This window comes from Leucoraja erinacea, chromosome 4 (genome assembly GCF_028641065.1).
Source record: "Leucoraja erinacea ecotype New England chromosome 4, Leri_hhj_1, whole genome shotgun sequence".
Lineage (NCBI taxonomy): Eukaryota > Metazoa > Chordata > Chondrichthyes > Rajiformes > Rajidae > Leucoraja > Leucoraja erinaceus.
Genome location: NC_073380.1, coordinates 81,661,419 through 81,681,902, shown reverse-complemented (window position 1 = coordinate 81,681,902; position 20,484 = coordinate 81,661,419). Strand labels below are relative to the sequence as shown.

General features: G+C 43.9%; 1 protein-coding gene across 3 annotated transcripts in view; it reads right to left on the bottom strand.

Annotated features, from left to right (window-relative positions):
* bbs9 (Bardet-Biedl syndrome 9) overlaps positions 1–20,484 on the bottom strand; it is a 373,121-nt gene that overhangs the window by 119,553 nt on the left and 233,084 nt on the right. For all 3 annotated transcript variants that reach the window (XM_055634652.1, XM_055634651.1, XM_055634653.1), the window contains one exon: positions 14,790–15,009. In XM_055634652.1, coding sequence (XP_055490627.1) covers positions 14,790–15,009 — 220 coding nt within the window. The remainder of the gene's footprint in view (positions 1–14,789; positions 15,010–20,484) is intronic.

Below are 20,484 nucleotides of genomic sequence, written 5' to 3'. Positions count from 1 at the left end.
TTGGTTTGAAGGTGATACCGGCACTCTCTGACTTTCTTCTTTCCTGGTGGTCACCCGTCACTTTCAGCCTGCACCTTACACGTGACCACCTCACCAAAACTCCTCTCATTCTCCCAGAAAAACCTGTGGTCATCTAGTCAAAGTTCAGGTTCCTTCACTTTGTCAGTCAGGATGAATTTCCCATAGGTGTAAGCAATCCTCAGTGATACTGGAAGTTTCCCTGATGTCCCACATTCAGCAGCAGGAGCAGACCAATGCCCTAACAGCCATCTCTACTTTGTAAATTAGGTCGACTTTTAAAATATCCCATACCTCACATGGGGTATGAGCGGCAAGTTATTTTCAGTTAATTAATTGATGTTCCAGGGATGCAACGTGTTCAATACTTTGCAATAGGAAGTTGCGATGAGGGGTGGTGGGAGTGCAGAAGTCATTGTTTAGATCAGCTATGAACTTCACAAATTCATTTTGTACCTACTAGTTGCTGTACATGAAACTTAAAGCTGTAAAGCAGAATTTAAGTGCCATCTAACAAGTTAACAGCTAAATGTCACTACATAAATTTGGGTGTTACCATAAATAAATAAATTATAAGCCATCAATTTGCATTAACTGCCACACTTCAAGCAATCCCCAATTTCTTATTTAACCGGGTAATCCCTTCAGTTCAAAACATCAATTTAATTCTTTGATCTCAGTACTGTAAATTTGCAAGCTGATTAAGTGCCAGCAGGATTGCACAGTACAACACAGCTGGTTATTGTTATAATGACTACAGTATGTTATTAAAACAACATTTCTTTCAATAAAAAGATTGCTCTTTAACAAAATTATTCCTTTGGTTATGACACTTTTGGACAGAATATTTAACAATAATTCAGCATTCATTAACAAGAATAACACCTAATTGTGAGAATATTAACAACTTTGACCACATCTGTTAAGAAAATGCATTAACCCTTTTTTTTTTCAGACAATCCATAATACCACACTTCATCTGTTTGGCCCAGGCACAAGCACTAATTGTCATAGGTGGGGGTTGGTAGTTTTTGTAGATCAAACAGTATTGCTGATTTGATCCGTGTCTGGTTTTGCTGCTGATGACCTGATCCATAATCCATGTCAGGCTTTCCACACCACCACCACCTGGTGGCACGCGGGCAGCTATGTTGTTTTTAGTTTTAACTTACGATTCGGAACCTACAGTACTCATCTCGATGGTCTCTGTATGTATACAAATTGAAGTACTTGTTATGATATATAATGACTCTGAATCATAAGTACTTTGCACATGGTGTCAGAAATGAGATAACATTGTGGTCGACGACATAGAATCGCAACCTGTATGGTTGATCCCCTAAGTGGCACTGCAGCTTCACAATACTGACCATATTGGCCCCACTTCCCTCATATGCGAGAAGAGTAACTTTGGTGGGCTTTAATTGCTCTGCGTTCCTCAGACGATTGAACTGTTCCTGAGACAGAACGTTGCATTTCGATCCAGTGTCGATTTTCATCTCGATTACTTTATTGTTCACTGTTACGGTGGCTATTGGCTCACTATGCTTTGTCCGCTACAGATATTTACGCATGCCGTTTGGCATCAGTTCTGCCAGTGAGGTGTTTCAGCGCTCCATGGAGCAACTGTTTGACGGATACGCTTGTGCTATCATCGTGGACGATATAATTGTTAGTGGCAAAGGCATGGAACAACATGATGCCAACATGAAGAAGGAACTCGAGCGTGCCAGGGAAGTGAACTTAAAACTGAATTGCTCAAAATGTCGGTTCCGTGTTAACCAGGTGAGCTACGTGGGGCATATTTTCATGGTTGATGGTCTCACGGCGGATCCTTCTAAGTGTGGCTGTCAGCGAAATGTCCACACCCACTGATATTGCAGGCCTGCAGAGATTTCTGGGCATGGTTATTACCTCGGAAAATTTGATCCCAACTTCGCTGAGATCTTGGCTCCCTTGAGGTAACTTACTCACAAGGACATTGCCTGGACGTGGCACGAACAGCAGCAACATGCTTTTGACACTCTAAAACGTCAGCTATCGTGTCCACCTACCCCAGCTTATTACAATGTCAATAAACCTGTTACTTTGACCTGTGATGCAACAAGTACGTCCTTGGTGCAGCATGTCTGCAGGATGAGCAGCTGTTGCTTATGCCTCCAGGACGATGACGGACACGGAGACGAGGTATGCTCAGATCGAGAAGGAATTACATTTTTGGCAAGGATGTTACCGTAAAAACCAATCACCAACCTTTGGTTACCATTTTAAACAAGCCTATACATGCTGCTCCGGCGTGGCTGCAAAGAATGATGCTGTAGCTCCAGAAGTATGATATCTCTCTCACTTACAAGCAGGGTAAGCACATGTATCTGGCTGACACATTATCCCGTGCTCCCAGGAGGTCGAGCGCCCGGCACACATCAGAAGTAGACACGTTTGACGTCATGGCAATTGATTTCACTCATCCTTCACATCTGGATACCTTGGTGGTTCGTATGGCAGATGGGCAGTAGGCATGCAGTAGGCAGTTCGTATGGCAGTAGGCATGCAGGTGCAGCAGGCAGTGAAGAAAGCGAATGGTATGTTAGCATTCATAGCAAAAGGATTTGAGTATAGGAGCAGGGAGATTCTACTGCAGTTGTATAGGGTCTTGGTGAGACCACACCTGGAGTATTGCGTCCAGTTTTGGTCTCCTAATCTAAGGAAAGACATTCTTGCCATACAGGGAGTACAGAGGAGGTTCACGAGACTGATTCTTGGGATGTCAGGACTTTCACATGGAGAAAGACTGGATAGACTCGGCTTGTACTTGCTAGAATTTAGAAGATTGAGGGGGGATCTTATAGAAACTTACACAATTCTTAAGGGGTTGGACAGGCTAGATGCAGGAAGATTGTTCCCGATGTTGGGGAAGTCCAGAACAAGGGGTCACAGTTTAAGGATAAGGGGGAAATCTTTTAGGACGATGACGAAGACTCCTGTAAAGCCTGTCGACAAATCCCCTGCGAAACCTGTGCTGGTTGAGTCGTCGCCTGCTAAGAAACTCCCGATGGAGGCCGTGCCTGTGGCAACATCTCCTGTGAGGGGCACGGATGAAGGCCTGTACCGTACTCGTGAAGGACGGGTCAGCAAGCCTGTGACTAGATATGGGGATTATGTCTAGATGCAGATCTTGGATTCTAATTAACTATAACCGACGATACTTATATTACTTGCAGTATATCCTCCATTGCTTTAATGTAGATGATAGTTATTTTTCATAGCTTTATATACATATTACTTTGCATGTTTTATGTTTGCCCTTTGGGCAAAAGCCCAAGAAGGGGGATGTAGATCAAACAGTATTGCTAATTTGATCCGTGTTTGGTTTTGCTGCAGATGACCTGATCTATAATCCATGTCAGGTTTTCCACACCACCACCATGCGGGCAGCCATGTTGTTTTTAGTTTTAACTTAGATTCGGACCATACAGTACTCATCTGATGGTCTCTGTATGTATACAAATTACAGTACTTGATATGATATATAATTACTCTATATCATAAGTACTTTGCACAGTTTTTACATTCAGTTCAATAGAATGGGTGTTTCAATCATAAACTGAAACTGAAATTATACCACACAACCATGAAATTCACTTGAGTAACGAGGTTAACGGCAACATAAATTAACCAAGATCAGCAATTCTGTCAGATATCAGGGTATGATATGCATGTTCTCAGGCACACATCACGTGAGAAAGGAGACAGGTGAGATCACTACATTCCAGATCTGCCATACATGCCATTTGGAGGCTTATGTCTTAAAAATAAGGATATTAGCTGGCTGAAAGAGAGCCAAGCCTACTGATTTGGGGAAACATAAAAAATAGGTGCAGGAGTGGACCATTCGGCCTTTCGAGCAAGCACCGCCATTCAATACGATCATGGCTGATCATCCCAAATCAGTACCCCGTTCTGGCTTTTTCCCATATCCCTTAATTCAGTTAGTCCTAAGAGCTAAATCTAACTCTCTCTTGAAAACATCCAGTGAATTGACCTCCACTGCCTTCTGTGGCGGAGAATTCCACAGATTTACAACTCTCTGGGTGAAAAGGTTTTTCCTCATCTATCCTAAAATCCTACTTGTTGAAGGCCCCCCAAGCATCCTGTACTTGATCCCCCCCCCCCCATTAATCCTGCACAGATCCCCCCGTCCATCCTGTACTGGTCCCCCCCATTCAACCCCCTGCTCTACTTCAACCATTCACCCGCATGCTTACTTTCAGTGACTGATGTACTAGGAAATTGCACCTCCCCTTTTCATAATCTGACTCCATTCAGATAATACAGGTGCACAACCTTTTATCCGAAAGCCTTGGGACCAGACACTTGTCGGATTTCGGACATTTTCGGATTTCCGAATGGAAGATTTTTTAGCGTAGATTAGGTAGGTAGCGCGGGCGCCTTGAAAAGTCTGTAGCGGCTGCCTCCTCCCTGGAGACCGGGGAATCATTGTAAATCATTGCATAAATGTTAGTGGTTAGTTTGAATGTGGTGGTGGTGGTGGTGGTGGTGGTGGTGGTGGGGTGGGTGGGTGAAGGGGTAAACTTTAATTCTTAGTCCCCTACCTGGTCGACTCCCAACATCGCGGAGCTGGGGGCTCCGTCCGGCCGCCGGTTGGAGCTCCGACCCCGGCAACTCTACCCCTGGCTGCGAGGCGCTCCAAATCCAGCGCCGCCCGCAGCCCCAGCTCCGCGAACGTTGGGAGAAGGCGGCCTCAGCGCCCTGGAGCTTACCGCACAGCGACCCGGTAAGGCATTGCCCGCTCCCCGCTTGTATCCCAGCGCTGCGACGCCGCCGACTCCCAACATTTGCGGAGCTGGGGGCGTCCGGTCGCAGGCGGCGCTGGATTTGGAGCGCCTCGCAGCCAGGGGTAGAGTTGCCGGGGTCGGAGCTACAACCGGCGCCGCCCGCAGCCCCAGCTGGGAGTTGGCGGCCACAGCGCTCTGCGGAGCTTACTGCACGGCGACCCGGTAAGGCATTGACCGCTCCCCGTCTCTCCGACCAGGTAGGGGACTAAGAATTAAAGTTTACCCCTTCAAGCCCCCGCCCCCCCCACATAAAAGTCCTCCAAACTAACTGACTAACATTTAAGCAATGATTTACAGAGGTTTAAGTGTCTCCCCGGTCTCCGGGAGGAGGCAGCCGCGACAGTAGTACAGACCTGGGTTGACCGTGGGTCGTTACGGGTCAAGTTTGACGCCAAACGCGAGCTTTGGTGTGCAGACGACATCCTGGAAAAAATGGCCGGTTTTCGGAGTTTTTCAGTTTCCAGAACACCGGATTAAAGGTTGTGCACCTGTATGTATAAGAAGGAACTGCAGATGCTAGTTTAAACCAAAGATAGACACAAAAAGCTGGAGTAACTCAGCAGGACATGCCAGGGCTCTCACTTAACTTTTTTTCCCTGTTGCCAGCCGGACAACCTAGGCAGCTCTTTAGGTTGCCAAATGACAGTTTAGGTGGTCATTTAAGACGGCTTGCATGTCGCGTACGATAACGTGCTTGGACGAAGTGCACAGTTAGCAGTCGGAATTATGCTCAATGAAGCATTCACATATTATTTCTTCTTCAAATAAAGTCACAAACTAAACATATTCATCATTCAACAGATGATATATACCACAATGACGCAGCAAAGTTATAATACAGTAACTCAACTCAACTCTTTTTACACATTGCAATGAATGCAATTTCTATTATTTCTCTCCACTTCCAAACAAAAATTATACAGCGTATGATCAACCTGTGTCAATAAATCCTGGACCATGGTAACATATATGCTTAACCATGCACACTACAGATTGATGCATATTTTCTGTGAAGGACCGAAAATTATCATCACATGGCTATAGCATGGGTTATTATTGCTATTGGTACAGAAGCACTCTCGCTTCCCACATAATTTATCCACAACAAAATATACAGGTTGCAAGGAAATTTCTAAAGGCATTTTATGATAATAGCTGATTAAACCGACTATACCCATCTGACAGGTTAAACATTACACTGACTGACAAGAGATGGCCAAAGGACATAACTGCATCAAATGTTCTTTCAGTAATATGTTTAAAGGTGTCAAAATGCCACATTACCGGACATTCAGATTAGATGTATGTGTTGTGAACAGCAATGAAGATACCCAGTTTGTACGCACCTGATTTAAAAAACGCTGTTTCCATCATTCCCACTTCAGAATTAACGTTAAAATTTCAACTGAAATACCTCCTGACCAAATTTGTGATGTATATGACCGACTCTAGAAGTAAAACCTGGATAAATCCAACGTATAGTTGTGAATGTTGCTCATTAAATAACTACAGTACCGATACTCCATATTAAGAGCATTGATTTGCCGTTAAAATGAATTCTGTAATAATGTGTCAACGGTAGCAGTGACAATGGAACACTGCGGTTTTAATGTTTCACGTGGTCACAATTTAATTAATCCATCTTTATGGATTAAAACAAATAACAACATTGGGAATTAAAAGACATTTGTTTGCATTCCGATTGCATATCAAACATAGTCAATGTTCGCTCTGAAGACATTTCCAGCGCAGTAGGGTCAGGGGGTGGGTGGGTGCAAATGCAGCGTTTTGATTTCAACATTGTCTATAAAAAAGGCAAGGATATGCACATAGCTGACGCTATCAAGGGCCCCATGCAAAACCAGCGAACAACAACCCTCTGACAAGACCAGTTCTCAGTAATGAAGGTATCGTATGTTCCTACAGATTGCCTGAGCAGCCTGGCAGAGCACACGGCTGCTGACGAGACTTTACAATTGCTGTCCGCAGTCATCCGGCATGGCTGGCTGGATAAACACAGCACCCCGCTCGCGATCCGCCCATACTTCCTGGTTCACAATGAACTGGTGTTACAGGATTATAGTCAAGGGCCACAAGGCAGCTATTCCAGCTGTCCTCCGGGACAAGTACTTAGAAGCCGTCCACCCCGGCGTGGAGGCAACCTTACAACGGGCACAGAGCATGTTTTACTGGCCTGGTATGGCCAAGTACATACGTGACAAAACTGAAGTCTGCACCATCTGCAAAAGCCTGATGGCACACCAGCAGAGGCAGCCCTTACTGCCGCTCCAGGTTCCTCCTCTACCATGGTTCACGGTAGCCACCAACATATTCGAATGGCAATGGAAACACTATCTGGTTCTTGTCGACTCTTATTCGGGCTGGTTTGATATTGATCTACTCCAAACCATCACATCTGAAGCAGTTATCCAGAAGTTGCAACGCCATTTCTCTGTGCACGGCTCCCCTGCACGCCTTCTATCCGACAACGGCAGTCAGTTCACCAGCCAGCTTTTCAAAAACTTTGCAAAACGATGGGACTTTCGACATATCACCAGACGGGGCCATTTACAGAAGCAACCGTCAACATCTTCTTCTTGTGAAGGAACTGCATCCTTTGACTCTGTATCCAGAGGTCTTGCGTTTTGTAGGCGCCCTGCTCGCCTACTTCACCACCGCTACCTGGTGGGTCTCCGGTGCCGTCCCCGGTCACATCCCTGTCACCTCAACAGTCACTTCGCCGGTTAAAGGAGGAGAAGCAGATTCGTACCGCACACGTGCCGGACGGGTCAGCAGGCCACCCATTAGATACGGTGATTTTGTGTAACCCTTTATACTTGCCCATATGTGTTATTAACGTTCCGGCTGCTGTATTGTTCAGCCACCATGTTTCCACGTATCTATGCTTTACTTTGTTTCTACAAGGAAAGATGCAGATTGGTTATTTCCTACTAACCAATTGTAGTGCTTGTTAGTAGTTGCTCCACCTAATATGCGATTTATATTACCAAGATCTTGCTTACGTAATTCAGTCTGAGTAGCTGCTAGTTACTCTAATGTCCTGCAGACCAATGCTGTAAGTGGACTTTAATAAATATGTGTTATATGTTGTAAAGGACATGCACATAGCGGACACGCTATCAAGGGCCCCACCCAAAACCAGCGATCAACAACTCTCTGAACAGGACCAGTTCTCAGTATGTTCCTACTGATTGCCTAAGCAGCCTGGCAGAGCACACGGCTGCTGATGAGATTTGTAAGTAGGACATCAGGGTTATCAATCGTTTCTGCACGCACTTGAATCTGACCGTTTGCGTCTAAAACAGCAGGCACAAAAGTAAAATGGTCCGCACCTTTCATTGCCTCAGGACCAGCCAGGTTTAGTAACACAGAAGCACGTACATCTGGAGGATCATTACGATGAATTATGCGAATGTAGTGAATGTAGTCGCGCTCGATAAGACGCCAACGTTGAGCAATGTCAGAGTCAAAGATCAGAGGACTAGGACGGCGAGACGAGTTTGCCATGATAGAGATAATAAGCACATAAAACAAATATAAAAAATAAAACCTGATAATCGTGAACGGAGTAGGTAAATCCCACTTCTAACTATATTATGAGTGGAGTCGTACACACGTCAAGATACAACACATATTTATTAAAGTCCACTTACAGCGTTGGTCTGCAGGACATTAGAGTAACTAGCAGCCACTCAGACTGAATTACGTAAGCAAGATCTTGGTAATATAAATCGCATATTAGGCGGAGCAACTACTAATAAGCACTACAATTGGTTAGTAGGAAATAACCAATCTACAGACAGAGTCCCCCTTGACCTCACCTTCCACCCCACCAGCCATCGTGTACAGCATGTAATTCTCCAACATTTTCGCCACCTCCAATGGGATCCCACTACTGGCCACATCTTCCCATCTCCACCCCTTTCTGCTTTCCGCAGAGACCGTTCTCTCCGTATTTCCCTGGTCAACTCGTCTCTTCCCACCCAAACCACCCCCTTCCCCAGGTACTTTCCCCTGCAACCTAAGGAGATGCAACAGCTGTCCTTTTACTCCCCCCTCAACTCCATCCAAGGACCTAACCATTTTTTCCAGGTGAGGCAGAGGTTCAGTTGCACCTCCTCCAACCTCATCTACTGTACCGCTGTTCCAGGTGTCATCTTCTCTACATCGGCAAGACCAAGCACAGACTCGCCAATCGTTTTGCTGAACACCTCCACTCAGTCCATCTTAACCTATCTAACCTCCCGGTGACCCAGCACTTCAACCCCACCCATTACCGATCTGACCTTTCTGTCGTGGGCCTCATCCATTGTCAGAGTGAGGCCCAGCTCAAATTGGAGGAACAGCACCTCATATTTCACTTGGGTAGTTTACACCCCAGCGGTATGAACATTGACTTCTCTAACGTCAGATAGCCCTTGCTTTCTCTTCCCTTCCCCTTCCTAGTTCACCCACTAGTCTTACTGACTCTGCCTATATTTTATCATTGCCCCGCCCCCTCCCCTGACATCAGTCTGAAGAAGGGTCTCGACCTGAAACGTCGCCCATTCCTTCTCTCCATAGATGCTGCCTTGCCCACTGAGTTACTCCAGCATTTTGTGTCTATACAGACTATTGTTGTGACTTCAATATAGCAATGGCGCAAGAAAGGAAATCTCTAACATTTAATTATTTTGTTGCCATTTCCAACCAAATTGAAGTGAGAACCATTGTCCTTTTTAACTGTAACCAATGGAAGCTCTGTCGTTGATCTTTGCATATACATAGATGTGTAAATGCCATATTTGTTACAACTACTGCATTGGATTTTTTACACAGAAGACTTTGGGGTTTAAAGGGTTAATGTCCGAGGGCAGATTGCATAAACTTGGCTTGTATTCACTAGCAAACTGAAATGATTAATGGATTCAAAAGGAAATGTAAAGAAAAGTACTTCCTCTGGTGGGAAAGTTCAGATTGAAGCAGTATAATTTTAAAATGACAGCCAGGCTGTTGGGGGTGAAACCAGGATGCATATCTTCATATACCAGTCATGGAAAACTGGTTCACCTCCCCAAAAGGCTAGCAATGCTGGAGGCCAACTCCTTGAGGTGCATTTTCAGCCACAATCTATCCTAAAAATGCTAAAATGGTTTACAAAAAAGGTTAGGTGGTTGAATAGTCTCTTCTTCGAGTAATAGGAAATTACATTGGGCCTCCTTGACTTAACCCAAAATATTTGAACACGAAACAAGGCTCTGAACATTATTGATGTTATTTACACATTACTTATATTTCCTGAATGGTTTGAGATAACAACACAGAAATAGTATAACTGAAGGGTCTTTGCACATTACTGTTGGCATATCCTGCCTGCAGTGGGTCAGGCCACTTCGTGGATGGGTTGCAGCAGGGCTGAACTAGAGTAACAATGAACAGCCTGTTCATTCAATTCAAATCACTGTGATATCCTTTGGAGTCCACAGTTATTTTTATTATTAATTCAGAGGCATTTGATGGTCTTTCATTTAATATGGAACTAATTCCAAAATGTGGAGAAGCCAAAAAATTCAAAAGCACTGCAGGGTTGGTTGGGTGTGTACATAACCGTTTAATGGAGTGATAAATTCCAAATTTGATTCCATTTACAGTTTTGTCGACAATATTTGCAGCCAAGAATATAGTGGAAAATGCTGCAAGTATCATCTCCCAACTTGAAAGCAAGCTCACTGCTCCAACTTTCCGTCGATCAGTCTGAAAGCTCACCAAAAATAAACACATTTTAAAGGGGCTGTCCCACTGTGGCAATCTAATTGGCGAGTTTAGAAGAGTTTCATAAAGTGTCATGTTGAAGACTTCCTTCGATTATGTAGAAAACCTCCTTCGACCTCCTTCGACTATGTTGAAGACTAGCTTCGACTAGCTTCGGGAAAATTGGACACCGAACAGTGGAGAGTGAAGATGACCTCCTTCGATTTCCTTCGACCTCCCTTCGACTATGTTGAAGACTATCTACCACTACCTTCGACTACCCTTGATTACCTATGAATAACATGCCGATCTACTACGACCTACTTCGACTAAAGCTACGAGTAAAAAAAATATCGATTTTTTCCATGGCGACCTTTTTTTACTCGTGGGCATTTTTCAGCATGTTGAAAAATACTCTGCGACCTAGCTGAGGCCTCGAGTACGTGGGGACTACTCTCGAGCATGAAGGAGAGTTACAAAGACCTCCTAGGACTTTGTGACGACCATGCTGCGAGTATGAGTCGAGGGCAATTCGCCAATTAGTTCGCCGCAGTGGGACAGCCCCTTAATGCCGTTGATTGTCACAGCACAGCATAGGATGTTCAGATTTTCTCCTCCATAAATCTTTGCCACGAAAATATGAATGCTTGTGGCAGTATGCACCCTTAATAACAGCTAGCACAGGACCATGTTGGAAAATAATGGAAATTATCATTTTGAACCAGAAAAAGAGACGGATGTCTCAACAACAAAATGGCATCTTGGATGATTGTGCCATCACCATCCAGTCTTGTATGTGCATCGCATCAACTCCACTCATGAGAGTAACACAAAGGCAGACTTACTTCAGAACATGCAATTCTGGATTCCAATGTAATTTACTGTTCTCAACCAGGATTAGGCAACAGAAACCACCACTGAAACAGATCATTGGAACATTTAGATTGAAGCACATCACAGATTTTAGCAGTGAATATATTACGTGTAGCATTCTTTCTTCTTCTTAGGCAATCTGTCAGGATTAAGGTTCTGAAGAAGGGAACACAAGATTTTTCACAGCTGGGACAGGTGAGCAGATGTGTAGTTGAATGGAGATTCGCTTATGTTTCCACGTACTTGCCCGTGTATGCTCCTGATGCAGTGCCTCAAAGTTCTCAATACCATCCTGAATGTTCCTTCTCTGGGGGGCAGTGTTAGCTGTGAGGAGGATGCTAGGAGACTGCAAGGTGACTTGGATAGGCTTGGTGAGTGGGCAAATGTTTGGCAGATGCAGTATAATGTGGATAAATGTGAGGTTATCCATTTTGGTGGCAAAAACAGGAAAGCAGACTATTATCTAAATGGTGGCCGACTAGGAAAAGGGGAGATGCAGCGAGACCTGGGTGTCATGGTACACCAGTCATTGAAAGTAGGCATGCAGGTGCAGCAGGCAGTGAAGAAAGCGAATGGTATGTTAGCTTTCATAGCAAAAGGATTTGAGTATAGGAGCAGGGAGGTTCTACTGCAGTTGTACAGGGTCTTGGTGAGACCACACCTGGAGTATTGCATACAGTTTTGGTCTCCAAATCTGAGGAAGGACATTATTGCCATAGAGGGAGTGCAGAGAAGGTTCACCAGACTGATTCCTGGGATGTCAGGACTGTCTTATGAAGAAAGACTGGATAGACTTGGTTTATACTCTCTAGAATTTAGGTGATTGAGAGGGGATCTTATAGAAGCTTACAAAATTCTTAAGGGGTTGGACAGGCTAGATGCAGGAAGATTGCTCCCGATGTTGGGGAAGTCCAGGACAAGGGGTCACAGCTTAAGGATAAGGGGGAAATCCATTAAAACCGAGATGAGAAGAACTTTTTTCACACAGAGAGTGGTGAATCTCTGGAACTCTCTGCCGCAGAGGGTAGTCGAGGCCAGTTCATTGGCTATATTTAAGAGGGAGTTAGATGTGGCCCTTGTGGCTAAGGGGATCAGAGGGTATGGAGAGAAGGCAGGTACGGGATACTGAGTTGGATGAGCAGCCATGATCATATTGAATGGCGGTGCAGGCTCGAAGGGCCGAATGGCCTACTCCTGCACCTAATTTCTATGTTTCTATGTTTCTCCATGGATCTCAAGATCCCAGGAGTCAGTGCTAATGGTGCATTTCTCCTGAAGGCTTTGAACACATTCTTAGATCTTCCTTTATCTGCCTGGTAATCTCTTCCCAACCCACACTTAGCAACAGAGTTCCCATTGCGGAGACTTAGTGTTGGCAGACGAATGGTATGGCCTGCCCATCCGAGCTCGATGAATGTAAATAGGGCCTCAATGCTGAGGACTTTGGCCTGGGAGATAACGCTATATAGATTTACCAATAAACATCTACAAACATTCCAGATTCAAGAAAGCAAAGCATTCAGACAGGAGTAAAAAAACCTGGGTAATTTCACTTTCTTTTCACCATTAAATATCACAGGCACACATCAGGAAAATTAGATCATATGCAAAGGCCACAGCTTGAATGTTTTAATCCTTATTTTCCTATAGTTTAATTCCAATATTTTAATTTGTGACAAGTGGCTGATGATGAAGATCTTGGACAACAATAATGGACTCGACGTCGACGTGTAAGCTGGATTACATTACATACAATTACTCTAATTTGCCAAATACAAGGGGAAGGTGGCACAGTGGTTTACTGGCCCACAATTCTATGGCTCAGGCTCACGATCTGGAGTTCACATCATGAGAACAGAAATAAAATTGAAGGTAACAAAATTGGAATAAAAATAATCATCAGTAATGAGTTTCCATGAAAGCTATATTATTGCAAAACCCATCATGGATTACAGGGTTGGAATATCAATGGGACCGCTATTTTGGTTGACTCTCACGGGTATGTATGTACTTTCTGGGTAGTTTAAATAATTAAAGGATATGAGTGTTGGGCAACTTGATTCCTGTGTGGGTGTTTATTTCATCGGATTGGGCTTTTAAAATTGAATGCTTAATTTTAAAACTACTACTTGCTGGCATCTATATTTTCATGTTTGTCACCCTTTAATAAATCTTACACAACTAAATTGTAAACATGATATATAAATAATAGAATAAGTAGCTCTCAAAACCAGAACTGTTTTTTAAGAAACAAGGAACTGCAGATGCTGCTTGACAAGAAAGGATGCAAAGTACTGGAGGTGCTCTGTGGTTTAGGCAACATCTTTGGAGAGAAGTCCCAATTCAAAACATCACCTAACTGATTTATTTTGTTAACTCGACTCCTAGAGGAGAAAGCTAAATTTATATTAAACCCCAAAGATGGTTTTTTTTAAAGGAAATAAAATCCCAGAAAGGGAGAAGTAACATACAGTGGTCCAAACTGTATGGGAGGTTTTGCAGTAACAGTCTACCACAACAATAACAGGCAATGAGATTTGTTAATTGAATCCCATAAATGACTATAATTGAGGTCAATACTTTCTGAAGATACAACAGGGTAACTGAGAAAGAGACGGTAATTTAAAGTGTTTCTTTCTGCACAACCTGAAAGTTCTGCAGTGTGAAGACAGTGGTTCATTCTAGTTTGTCTGTAAAGCCCAAATTGTGCACAATTTCACTAGTTTCAGACTAGTATCAGGGCAGACAGGATTTAAAAAAAAAATGTGTTGCAACCTTAAATTCTGTAATAAAACGTGCATGTCATGGATTGTTAAAATTAATCTTTCCTCACAAAGCTGCCCTGTGAGAGGTTAAAGATAAAATCCAACATTCCACTGCTGTAAGGTTAAAAATGATTTATGTAAAGCCAATACAAATATTTGCTTGAATGCATAGGAAAAGTGGAGACTGTAAAATGCTCGCAAGTGTCAAAGCTACCAACGATCTACTGGACTTAATTAGGTATTTTTCACAACATATAGCTTTTAAATTTTGTGATTGCTTATCTTACACTGTAATAATACTTGACTAAATCTATCCTTACAAACAACAGCACGTTATCTTTTTGGTGGTTTACTTTGAGTAAACCATTATTCTTTTAACACAATGTGACTTATAATATGGCAGATAAGAACTCGTGTTTCCAATCCAAACATTTACAGTCTACCACTGTGACTTTCACAAAGAAATACACAGCCACATAAAACAATGCTCATTCTAACAGCAGCTCCTCTCCGATGTCATCTTTACCTGGCATTGCGACCGCATGCTGTGGGGCATCTGAAACTAAAGACAGCCGACCTCCTTTGCTCAATCTGTCACATAGCAGGGTGATGTGTTTCTTTAACCTGCAGGTATCTTTTGGCATGCTGAGTTGGTTTGTGGGGCTCAATGCCTGGTCCTTGGAACTTTTCGAAAGACAGGTCCTGAGTAAGTGAACGACAGCTGCATCGACGCACTCCTCCCAGCCCTGTCAAGGATAACAGATGAAATAACCATAGATTACTTGAGAAATTAATCCACAAACGTTGCAAAAGTGAGGCATTTATTTTAGCTCATACGTTCCTTTTGCATCTCCCGGATAACATTCCAAAAACAAGCCACAGCTTTGGGCCCTTTTAAAATTGTACAAAAATGTTTCTTTCTGCCAGGGAATTGGAACACAATCACAATCACAATAATACTTTATTAGCCAAGTATGTTTTGCAACACACGAGGAATTTCATTTGCCAAGTAGGACATACATATAAAAAGCAACGGAACACACAAAACACATTTTAACATAAACATCCATCACAGTGACTCCTCCACATTCCTCACTGTGATGGAAGGCTAAAAAAAGTTAAATCTCTTCCCTTTGCTCTCCCACGGTCGGGGGCCTCGAGCCCTCCGTTGACGGGATGATCTTGAGTCCTGATGCCGGCGGCGGGCCCTCCGCGTCGAGGGGATCAGCTCCTACATTGGTTGGATGTCAGCTCCCCCGCTCTGGTCGATCGAACCCCGCGTCGGGGCTGGTCGAACCTTTCATGACGTTGGAGCTCCAGAGACTGCGAGCTCCCAATGTAAAGTCCGCAGGCCGCGGTTGGAACAATCCCAGGCAAAGGATCGACTCCGATGTTAAGTCCACGCCCTGTGGTGGGGCCCAAGGTCAGTTCGAGGAGGCCTCCAGTTCCATCGATGGTAGGCTGCAGAGTGACCAGAGAATGCGATCCGAAAATTAATCGCATCTCCGGCAAGGTAAGAAACTGAAACAAAAGGTTTCGCCCGACCCCAACCCCTCCCCCCAAATAGAACATTTACACAAACTTTAAACACACACAAAAAATAAAAAAAAGACAAAAAAACAAACAGACTGTTGGTGAGGTTGCAAATCGTGTATTGCCCCTGGTGATGTTTTTAACATTTCCACATTAAAGACATTAGAAACATAGAAAAATAGGTGCAGGAGTAGGGCCTTTCAGCCCTGCGAGCCTGCACCGCCATTAAATATGATCATGGCTGATCATCCAAAATAAGTACCCCGTTCCAGCTTTTTCCTTATATCCCTTGGTTCCCTTAGCCCCAAGAGCTAAATCTAACTCTCTCTTGAAACAATCCAGTTAATTGGCCTCCACTGCCTCCTGTGACAGAGAATTCTACATTCACAACTCTCTGGGTGAAAAAGTGTTTCCTCATCTCAGTCCATTATTCATAGACTGTGACCCCTGGTTCTGGACTCCAACATCGGGAACATTTTTCCTGCATCAATCCTGTCCAATCCTCCAAGAATTTTACATTTTTCTATAAGATCCCCTCTCATCTTTCTAATTTCCAGCAAACACAAGCCCAGTCGGCCCATTCTTTCATCATATGTCAGTTCCGCCATCCCAGGAATTAACTTGGTGAACCTACACTGCACTCCCTCAATAGCAATTATTTCCTTCCCCAAATTAGGAGACCAAAATTGCACACAATACTCCAGGTGCGGTCTCACCAGGCCCCTGTACAATGGCAGTAGGACCTCCTTGCTCTCAAACTCAATTCCTCTCGCAATGAAGGCCAACATGCCATTAGCTTTCCTCACTGCCTGCTGTACCTGCATGCTTACTTTCAGTGACAGATGTACAAGCACACCCAGGTCTGGTTGCACCTCCCCTTCGCCAAATCTGACACCATTCAGATAGATCTTTCAGATTGCCTTCCTGTTCTTGCCACCAAAGTGGATAACCTCACATTTATCCACATTATACTGCATCTGCCATGCTTCTGCCCAGTCACCCAACCTATCCAAGTCACCCTGAAGCCTCAGAGCAACCTCCTCACAGCTCACACTGCCACCCAGCTTTGTGTCATCCGCAAATTGAGAGATGTTACATTTAATTCCCTCGTCTAAATTATTAATATAACTATAGATAATAACCAATTATAGAGCATACTGAATTATAAAGACTGGTTACCTAAGATCAAATTTCATAAATTACTTCATATTATTAAACCAGGTCTGATATGATTGCATTTGTCCCATATCAACCTTGGTGCCACACTTTCAACTCTCTAAAGTGAATGCCCCAATACCAATTTGTTTGTAGCTCAAGTTCTAGTGGAGACTATTCCTTTGAGACTCTACTTTCTAATTTGGACCCCAGTAACTAATTTCTTTAGCAGAATCTTTTACTTAGTTCTATCTTCTGACCTTCATTTAGAATCAGTACATCAGTACATTTCAAGATGGCGGCGCTGCCTTAGCAGCTGCGGCTCGCCTGCAGTCCGTTTGTTTTTGTTTTTTTGTTTGTCTTTTGTCCTGTTTTAGTTAATTTTTGGTTTTATTTTATTATGTTGTGTATGGGTGTGGGGGGGTGGGGTGGCGGGGGAGAAACGTGTTTTTTGGTCTCTTCCTTCGGGGGGGATGCGACTTCTCTTGTCGTATCCCCCGTGTCCGTCTCCGTCTGCGCCGAGGCCTAATGGCGGAGCTGGCGGCCTCGGAGCTGGGGCAGCATTCCAGCGGCAACATCGGAGCTGTGGCGTTCCAGCGGCAGCGGCGACCCGACAACGGAGCTGTGGCGTTCCGGCGGCAGCAGCGACCTGACCTCGGAGATCGGCCACGGGCCCGGTGGCCGACAGCGTCGGGAGCTCACAGGTCGCCTCGGAGCAGAGGGAGAACAAAGAGGGAAGAGACAAGGACTTTAAGATTTTTGCCTTCCATCACAGTGAGGAGGTGCCTGGTGAGCTCACCGTGGTGGATGTTAAATTTGTGTTTATTGTGTGTTTTTGTCATTTTTATTATATGTATGACTGCAAGGCAACGAAATTTCGTTCAGACTGACAATAAAGGCTACTTTACTTTTTATTTTTTACTTTACTTCGTCCCCACAATGGATTATGATAATGTTCCCCTCTACCGCGTAACATCTATGATCCATATATTAGGAAGGCAAGAAGTTTGCAGATGGGAGAGAAAAACATCTACCCACCTGCCTATACTGTCCAGTACCATTTTAACTCCACTGTACCATGTCCATTCCAGTTAGCAGGACAAGGATAAGGACAAGAACCTTTCAGTGGTTAGTCATGTGCAAACTTGAGATTCCACTGACAGTATCTGTTGAACTCCTGGCTCACTTGTATTCACACTCGCCCGTCCCACTTGACTGACCAAGTACAAGTGGTTCCTGTGTTATAACAAAATGAAAAGAAGTGCCAAAGTACAACACCAACTTGATCTTTCAGATTGCCAATGAGACCACTGTTATCAGCTGGTCTATAAAAATAATAAAACAAGGTGATAAATATTTGGTTGCCGACCAAGGGAAACGAGGCGGTGACATAACTCTATCCTCACAAATGTAGCTGGTGTGGAGATGGCCTAAGATGGAGGCATCCATGTCACTCGCAACATAACCTGGTGCCATCACATCAAATGGGGTGATCAGGAAAACGCATGAACATATAGAGTCACAGAGTGATGCAGTGTGGAAACAGGCCCTTCGGCCCAACTGGCCCACACCGGCCAACAATGTCCCAGCTACCCTAGTCCCACTTGCCTGTGCTTGGTCCATAACCCTCCAAACCTGTCCTATCCATGTACCTGTCCAACTGTTTCTTAAATGATGGGTTAGTCCCAGCCTCAACTACCTACTCTGGCAGTTGGTTCCACATACCTGTGTGAAAAAGTTACTCTTTGATTCCTATTAAATCTTTCCCCCTTCACCTTGAACCTATGTCCTCTGGTCCTCGATTTCCTCTACTTTGGGTAAAAGACTGTGCGTCTACCCGATCTATTCCTCTCATGATTTTTTATACCTCTACAAGATCTCCCCTCAACCTCCTACGTTCCATGAAATACAGACCCAGCCTACTTAACCTCCCGCTGTAGCTCACACCCTCTAGTCCTGGCAACATCCTTGAAAATCTTTTGTGAACCCTTTCAAGCTTGACAATATCTTTTCTTTAACATGGTGCCCAGAACTGAACACAATATTCTAAATGCGGTCTCACCAACGTCTTATACAACTGCAAAATGACCTCCCAACTTCTATACTCAATACTCTGACTGATGAAGGCCAAAGTGCCAAAAGCCTTTTTGACCACATTATCTACCTGCGACTCGACCTTCAAAAAAACTATGCACTTGTACTCCTAGATACCTCTGCTCTACAACACTACACAGAGGGCCTACCATTTACTGTGTAGGTCCTGCCCTTGTTTGACGTCCCAAAATGCAACACCTCACACTTCTCTGTATTAAATTCCATCAACCATTCCCCTGCCCACCTGGCCAATCAATCCAGATCCTGCTGCAATCGTGCACAACCATCTTCACTATCTGCAAAACTACTAACTTTTGTATCATCAGCAAACTTGCTAATCTTGCCCTGTATGTTCTCATACAAATCATTGATATTTAGTTTCTTACGCGTCCGAGAAAATTTGGCATGTCCACGAGGATTCTCTCAATCTTCTACAGATGCACTATAGAATGTATTCTGATGTGATGCATCTTAGTCTGGTGTGGTAACTGCTCTGCTCTTGACCACCTAGATCTGCAAAGAAGTGACCACTCCCCGTGTCCATCACCTCCTTCCATCCAGTCTATCTTCATGGTTCCGTAATTTTCATGGTGCATTACATCAGGGCGGCTGACAGTATCATCGATAATGCCGGCCACCCTGGCCATTCCTTTTCGACCTTCTAGCTGCTGCACGAAGATACAGGAGCTAGAAAGCTTGGATATCATGACTTAAAATCAGCTTCCTCTACACTGCTATCAGGCTCCTAAACCAATCACACCCCATTCTCAGATTTTATGCCACATATTCTCACTCTTAACTCCAACTCCAACACCCTTTCCAATGATTATTCAATTATTGTACTTCGATGTTCCTTTACTCTATCTGATTGTGCACCATTCTACTGTTTTGTGTTCATAGAGTTAAAGAGTCACAACATGGAAACAGGCCCTTTGTCCAAACTTGTACATGCCTACGAAGTTGGCATTCAGTGCTAGTTTCATTTGCTTGTATATGGCCTACATACCTCTAAACCCTTTCTATTCATATATCTGTCCAATGTCTTTTGAGAGTCACAAATGTATCTGCTTCCAGTACTTCCTTTGGCAACTCATTCCAGATGAGGACTTCCATTTGAGTGAAAAAGATCCCTGAGGTCCCTCCTAAATTTCTACCATCTCAACTTAAGCCTATACTTTCTAGTTTTAGATTTACTCTGGGTAAAATATTGTGAGACGATCATGGTATCCAAAATTTTGTATACTTTAATAAGGTCATCCCACAGCCTCCAATGCTCCAAAGAAAAATATCCCAGCCTATTCAACCTCTCACTATAACTGAAGCCCGCAATTCCAGATAATATCTGGTGGATCTCTTCAGCACCCGTTCCAACTTAATGACATCCTTTCCCATTCGCTTTCTTCATTCGTTGTGGTCCTTCTGATGAGGTTCACTCATAG